Source organism: Tachysurus fulvidraco, chromosome 26 (genome assembly GCF_022655615.1).
Source record: "Tachysurus fulvidraco isolate hzauxx_2018 chromosome 26, HZAU_PFXX_2.0, whole genome shotgun sequence".
Lineage (NCBI taxonomy): Eukaryota > Metazoa > Chordata > Actinopteri > Siluriformes > Bagridae > Tachysurus > Tachysurus fulvidraco.
The window spans coordinates 2,850,977-2,858,476 of NC_062543.1; the positions used below are offsets into that span (position 1 = coordinate 2,850,977).

Consider the following 7,500-nt stretch of genomic DNA (forward strand, 5'->3'; position numbering starts at 1 on the left):
GAGAGAGAGAGAGAGAGAGAGAGAGATTGGTTGGTTGGTTGGTTGGTTTAATCACTAAGGCAACACACAAAGGCCCTAAAAAGCTCTCACGTCAACACTCTTTTGTTCGTGAGGAGAATTTTTTGCTGGGATAAAAACCACTGAGCCAAAATTAATCATGTGTGGAAGAAAGTGTCAAGACCCAGAGGAGGAAAAAAGAGACGGAGCAGAGGGAAGTTTAGTGGCATAAGGCCGAGTTCTTTTTGGCAGCCTCGGTGTGTGGATCAGGTGCAAGCTCAAATCCTGGGATCAACACGGTGTAACTATGTGTGTGTGTGTGTGTGTGTGTGTGTGTGTGTGTGTTCTCAGAACTACTTCACTTCTGTGTGTGTGTGTGTGTGTGTGTGTGTGTGTGTGGACTTGTGTGTGTTCTCAGTACTACGTCTCTTCTGTGTATGTGTGTGTGTGTGTGTGGACTTGTGTGTGTTCTCAGCACTACGTCTCTTCTCTGTGTGTGTGTGTGTGTGTGTGTGTGTGTGTGTGTGTGTGTGGACTTGTGTGTGTTCTCAGCACTACGTCTCTCCTGTGTGTGTGTGTGTGTGTGGACTTGTGTGTGTTCTCAGCACTACGTCTCTTCTCTGTGTTTGTGTGTGTGTGTGTGTGTGGACTTGTGTGTGCTCTCAGTACTACGTCTCTTCTGTGTGTGTGTGTGTGTGTGTGTTTGTGTGTGTGTGTGTGGACTTGTGTGTGTTCTCAGCACTGCGTCTCTCCTGTGTGTGTGTGGACTTGTGTGTGTTCTCAGCACTACGTCTCTTCTCTGTGTGTGTGTGTGTGTGTGTGTGTGTGTGGACTTGTGTGTGCTCTCAGTACTACGTCTCTTCTGTATGTGTGTGTGTGTGTGTGGACTTGTGTGTGTTCTCAGCACTACGTCTCTTCTGTGTGTGTGTGTGTGTGTGTGTGTGTGTGTGGACTTGTGTGTGTTCTCAGCACTACGTCTCTCCTGTGTGTGTGTGTGTGTGTGTGTGTGGACTTGTGTGTGTTCTCAGCACTACGTCTCTTCTCTGTGTGTGTGTGTGTGTGTGTGTGTGTGTGTGGACTTGTGTGTGTTCTCAGCACTACGTCTCTTCTCTGTGTGTGTGTGTGTGTGTGTGTGTGTGTGTGTGTGGACTTGTGTGTGTTCTCAGCACTACGTCTCTTCTGTGTGTGTGTGTGTGTGTGTGTGTGTGTGTGTGTGTGTGTTCTCAGCACTACGTCTCTCCTGTGTGTGTGTGTGTGTGGACTTGTGTGTGTTCTCAGCACTACGTCTCTTCTCTGTGTGTGTGTGTGTGTGTGTGTGTGTGTGTGTGTGTGTGTGGACTTGTGTGTGTTCTCAGCACTACTTCTCTTCTTGACTTATCATCATCTATGTCTCTATGTCACTATGTCACGGTCTGTTATGTTCATTCTGAGTAAGTACTTACCTGAAATCAGCTTATAAAGACAGGAAAAAGAAATTAGTTTATTTATTTATTTTATTAGTGAAGTGATTACATGGAATTTAATAAAATTTTTTTAAAGGGAACCGTCGTCGTGATTCAGTCACGTTAGTCACTTGTTTGGACCTTTTCTATTCTAATAAGCGTTCATAAGGATTTTATGTAGCTGGACCCCAGCTTGACTTTGTCCTTGTAAAATGAGACAATCCTCCTTTTTTGCTCTTGTAAAATCCTCCCTGAAATGACACTTCTTCGAAACATTTCTGGCTCAAATGGAAGTCTGGCTGAAATTGTAAACCTTAACTGGAGTGAAATAAACTGTTGAAGTCTCATGAAAATGTCGCCAAACGAAATACAGCTAGAGTTTCAACATAATCACAAGTACACGACATACTAAACATGTTTAAAGGATTCATAGTTATTTTGCAGCTTGACATGAAGACACTTGTCATTTCTATCAATGTCACCATTACAGACACATCGACACTTTGCAGATATTAAATGGAATAAACTTTAAACAATTTTTAAAAAACAGTACAAATAAAACACACCGTAAGTTTTCACAGTAACTGAGCTTAGGTTTGCATTTGCTCTGTTTCTGTTTTCTTAAAAAACAAAACAAACAACAAAAAAAAAACACTTTTCCTCTCGGACAGATACGACTCAATATGGCTGCCATGGCAACCTGAGGATTTGTGTCAAATATTGATAAGTACACGGCCTAATAGTTTTTTCCTACACTAATGGTATAGAAAGAAGGGGTCAAATCACCCCTGGTCAGACTCTATGGTGTGGAGAGAGAGAGAGAGAGAGAGACAGAGAGAGAGTGAGAGAGAGAGAGAGAGAGAGATAGAGAGAGAGAGAGAGAGAGAGTAGATGTCAATTAGAGATAGAGTATACCAGAAGATTAGAAGCAGAAGAGAGCATAGACACGGGATAGAGAGAGAGAGGAGATAGAGAGAGAACAGAGAGAGAGATGTGAGAGAGATATAGATATAGATAGACCAGATAGCTAGATATATATGCTATAGAGTATATATATGATATACATAGCATCTTATCTATCTTGATATGACTATCGAGCCATCTCTATACTATATCATCTAGCTCTCTGATGCTATAGATATATATATATCGCTATATATCTCTCTATCTCTCTCTATCGCCTCTCTCTCATGATCTCTTCCTCTCTTATCCCATTACACTCTATCCTGCTCTCGTATCTCTCTCTCTTTCTCTCTCTCTCTCTCTCTCTCTCTCTCCTCGTCTCTCTCTCGCTCTCTCTCTTCCTCGATCCTCTCTCCCCTCTCTTCTCTCTCTTCTCTCTCCTCTCTCTCTCTCTCTCTCTCTCTCGCTCCTCACTTGTCTCTCTCGCTCCTCTCCTCTCTCTCTCTGCTCTCTCTCTCTTCTCGCTCTCTCTCTCTCTGCTCTCTGTCTCTCTCTCTCTCTCTACTCTGCTCATCTCCCTCTCTGCTCTCTCGCTGCTCTCTCTCTCTCTCTCTCTTCCTCTCTCTCTCTGTCTCTCTCTTCTCTGCTCCTCTCTCTCTCTCTCTCTCTCTCTCGCCTCTCTCTGAGGTAATGGAGAGAGAGAGAGAGAGAGAGAGAGAGAGAGAGAGAGAGAGAGAGATAGAGGGAGCTCACAGCTCACCTGAGAACCCATAAAAATGCTATAAATCTGCCACATTAACATTTTTTAGTAAGGATCATAAAAAAAGGTAAAAAGAAAAAAAGGAAAGTAAAGCTGTTTAAACAAGCCACAACTTTTGATTTTTAACATCTTTTCCTTCTGCTACATGGAAATGTTTTCTACTGTTTGCAGGTTAAAAATAGACATTTTTCCCCAATAATTTGTATTGTCCGTATTGACCAACCTCACGGTTCCTAGTCCAATACAGTCTGAAACACGCCTGAGATAGGCACAGGCTCCCCGTGACCCGACGTAGTTCGGATAAGCGGTAGAAGATGAATGAATGGATGAATGAATGAAGGAAGCGGTCTATGACTCGGGGAAGTTCATTCCACCACCCAGGGGCAAGAACAGAGAAGAGCCTTAATGAGTACCTAGCTTGTACCCTGAGAGATGGTGGGACCAGTTGAGCAGTGCTGGAAGATCTGAGGGAGCGTAGTGTAGTGCAAGGAGTGATAAGATCCATTTGATCCATTCAAGGCCAATACAGCCACCCAGTCCAGTGAAGGTCAGTACGGCCGTCTAATCAAGTCCAATGCAATCCCACTGTTCTGTTCTGTACAATACAGCCCTCTGATCTGGTCCAATACTGTCCTCCAGTCTAATGCATGACTACAATGCTGTTAACTACCTTAGAGAGACACACGTTCCCCTCAAAACATTTTCATTTTGAAATGACAAACAAGGCATCATATTAAAACCGGCATAAATAAAACATTAGCATGCCTTAACACAGAAATTGTCTGTGTAAGCGTGCACTGAGAAGCTTGGCAAAATTCATTAAGGGTTCATTATCGCTCTGCTGACTGAGGCTCTCCCTGAATATTAAAAGCTGGCAATTTGTTGTTGTCTCTTTTCAAATGCTAATAGCGGCAGGCTTTTTCAAATTGAATTTACACCCCACTTGTTTTGCTGCTACATTTATTCAGAAGCCATGTTGTAATGTCAGTCAAGGCAATAAAATAAAATAAAGTAGTTTAATGACTGAAAACCCGACGTGGAATAACACCCAGTAGTACTGCTACTAAAATAATAATAATAATAATAATAATAATAACAACAATATAACACATAATTCAATAGTACATCATTAAAGAGTACTTTTTTTATTTGTGCCATTAAATAATTAGCAGACATCATATGAAAGTATTCTCATATTTACAGTACGTCACCTCACTTTGCATCAAATTGCTCACATTGACTAGTAACAATCTAAAGAGAAAGAAAAGTCCTCAAAAGCCCTATTCGGACGGGATTAGTTCTACGTGGGGACGTGGAGTAATGCAATTTTACCTCAGGATGTCTGTAATATGAATTGGCCAATTCGCACGGGACAAGACATCTCAGTAAAGCTAGCAGAAGTGGGAGGGGTAACTCGCTTTACGCACCACAGTAACCTCCTTGTCGTCATGTGCGTATGACGTCGCTTCCTGTTATCACGTGCGCAAACAGACAACATGGCGCCTCCATGCTTGAAAAACGCGCCAAAAACTACTTTTAAACAGGAAATGACGGAATTTTACCGTACATATTTACAGCGGGTCTATTCGGACGGGATCAGTATTACCTGAGGTCATTTTTCCGGACCTTCTTACAGAAGGTAAAAGTCGCCGTAATCTTTACTGACGTTGTCCGTAATGATTACCGAGATGGCACATTCGGACGGGACTAAAATCACAGAGAAGCTCTGGTAATAATTACTTTACCCCCCCATGTCGCCACGTAGAACTAATCCCATCCGAATAGGGCTAAAGAAAGTATATTTATTACTAATGCTAGGGAAAGGTCAGGGAGAAATGCTGCGTACATTAACTAAGATAATCTGCATGCATTTGTCACTTTTATGGATTGTCTTCTGTACAATTGTTCCAGCATACGCACGCTTACACGAACCACTACACTGTCTGAGGTTTCTGTGGGTTTGCAACAGTTTTCTTACACAACATACACTCTGCATAATAGCCTGCAACCTCTCAGCACTTTAATTATATAAATGATCTCCCATGAGACTGCAAGCAATAAGCATGAATATTATGAGTAGAATCAGGTCTGCCTTCAAAATCAGGCTCCCCGAGCATATCCCTGACGGAGACGCGGCTCATTTTAGACAATCACGTTCACAATGACTACTGAACATGCCTATTAGTTAGCAGAGACAAACATATTTCCCAATGTCAGCCTGCAACAGTCATCTCACACACACATATAGACACTCTCGCTCTAATACAGCCAGTCTGGCACGGAGAGATAAAGGCAGCAGGGACGTATCCCATTAGTTTCTTGTATGCAGTGTATGAGCTGTGTAAATGAAGCTTGAGCATCTATTCAATTTCTCTCAATTCAGCCCTCAATAAGGTCCAATACAATTGTCTAGTCAAACACAATCCTGTAGTCATTTCCTTCTACAGACTTCCAGTCTAATGCAGCATTCCAGACTAGCCACCATCCAATATTCAGTACAAGCAACAGTTCCATTCTGAAACTCCTTCTAGTCCAGTCCAGAACAGCCAATTGAGCCTAGTCCTCTAGCACATGGTAGTCTTTCACTCCATTGTTCAAGACAATCCACTAGTCCACAACTCCTCAGTTACCCAGTCCAATCTAACACACCCCACACCCCACCGATTTCATATAACCCGCTAATTCAGTACAATCCTCTGCTCTCCACTCAAATTCAGCCAATGTTCAACAAAGACCACCAGACCAGTACAGCCCCATTTTATGACAGCACTCAAGGCTTATACAACCCACCATTCAAATACAGCCCACCAGTCTAATACAACCCACCATTCAAATACAGCCCACCAGTCTAATACAGCCCACCAGTCTAATACAACCCACCATTCAAATACAGCCCACCAGTCTAATACAGCCCACCAGTCTAATACAACCCACGATTCAAATACAACCCACCAGTCTAATACAACCCAGCATTCTAATACAACCCCAGTCTAATACAGCCCACCAGTCTAATACAACCCACCAGTCTAATACAGCCCACCAGTCTAATACAACCCACCAGTCTAACACAGCACCCCAGTCTAATACAACCCACCAGTCTAATACAGCCCACCAGTCTAATACAACCCACCAGTCTAACACAGCACCCCAGTCTAATACAACCCACCAGTCTAATACAGCCCACCAGTCTAATACAGTCCACCAGTCTAATACAGCCCACCAGTCTAATACAGCCCAACAGTCTAATACAACCCAGCATTCTAATACAACCCCCAGTCTAATACAGCACCCCAGTCTAATACAACCCACCAGTCTAATACAGCCCACCAGTCTAATACAACCCACCAGTCTAATACAGCCCACCAGTCTAATACAACCCACCAGTCTAATACAGCCCACCAGTCTAATACAGCCCACCAGTCTAATACAACCCACCAGTCTAATACAGCCCACCAGTCTAATACAGCCCACCAGTCTAATACAGCCCACCAGTCTAATACAACCCACCAGTCTAATACAGCCCACCAGTCTAATACAGTCCACCAGTCTAATACAGCCCACCAGTCTAATACAGCCCACCAGTCTAATACAGCCCACCAGTCTAATACAACCCACCAGTCTAATACAGCCCACCAGTCTAATATAACCCAGCATTCTAATACAACCCCAGTCTAATACAGCCCACCAGTCTAATACAACCCACCAGTCTAATACAACCCCAGTCTAATACAACCCACCAGTCTAATACAGCCCACCAGTCTAATACAACCCACCAGTCTAATACAACCCCAGTCTAATACAACCCACCAGTCTAATACAGCCCACCAGTCTAATACAGCCCACCAGTCTAATTCCACTTAATTCCACTCCGTTTAATTCTAAATTCCAGTCCAATGTGCACTACAGGTTATCAGCCAATACAGTCCCATACAGCCTTTAATCCCAGTTTCCAGTACACAATTTATTGCTACAGCCCTCCTGTCTAATGTCTAATACAATTACATCCATTTTCTAGAAGTCTTACCTAAGTTTTCAATGGAGTAGTAACGCTGCTTGCTGTCCACTCGCACTGTGTCAGCATAGGGGCTCCCCACGCCGTAGCCAATGATGTAACCCCTCACCAAAATGTTGGGGTTCAGTGGAGGGGTCCAGCTCATGATGATGCTATTGGGAAGCGGACGCACGTGCAGGGAGCTTGGCTGGTTCGGAACCTGGGTCTCTGGAACCAAATGAAAAAACTGCAATTCAGACACAAAACACAAACGCTGTGCAGCATTGCACTATAAATAGCAGTGTAGAAAAATGTGGATGAAAATGATTATTTACTCTATACAGGTATTAAAAATCAATCAGCTCGCAGCCAAGATGCCTGCCAAAAGACTCGCTAGCTATTTAGAC

At 43.2% G+C, this 7,500-nt stretch overlaps 1 protein-coding gene across 1 annotated transcript in view; it reads right to left on the reverse strand.

Annotated features, from left to right (window-relative positions):
• The window catches only part of dcc (DCC netrin 1 receptor), a 251,221-nt gene that overhangs the window by 44,204 nt on the left and 199,517 nt on the right, over positions 1-7,500 (reverse strand). Inside the window, exon 15 of the mRNA XM_047809631.1 lies at positions 7,127-7,321. Within this exon, the coding sequence (XP_047665587.1) occupies positions 7,127-7,321 (195 nt within the window). The remainder of the gene's footprint in view (positions 1-7,126; positions 7,322-7,500) is intronic.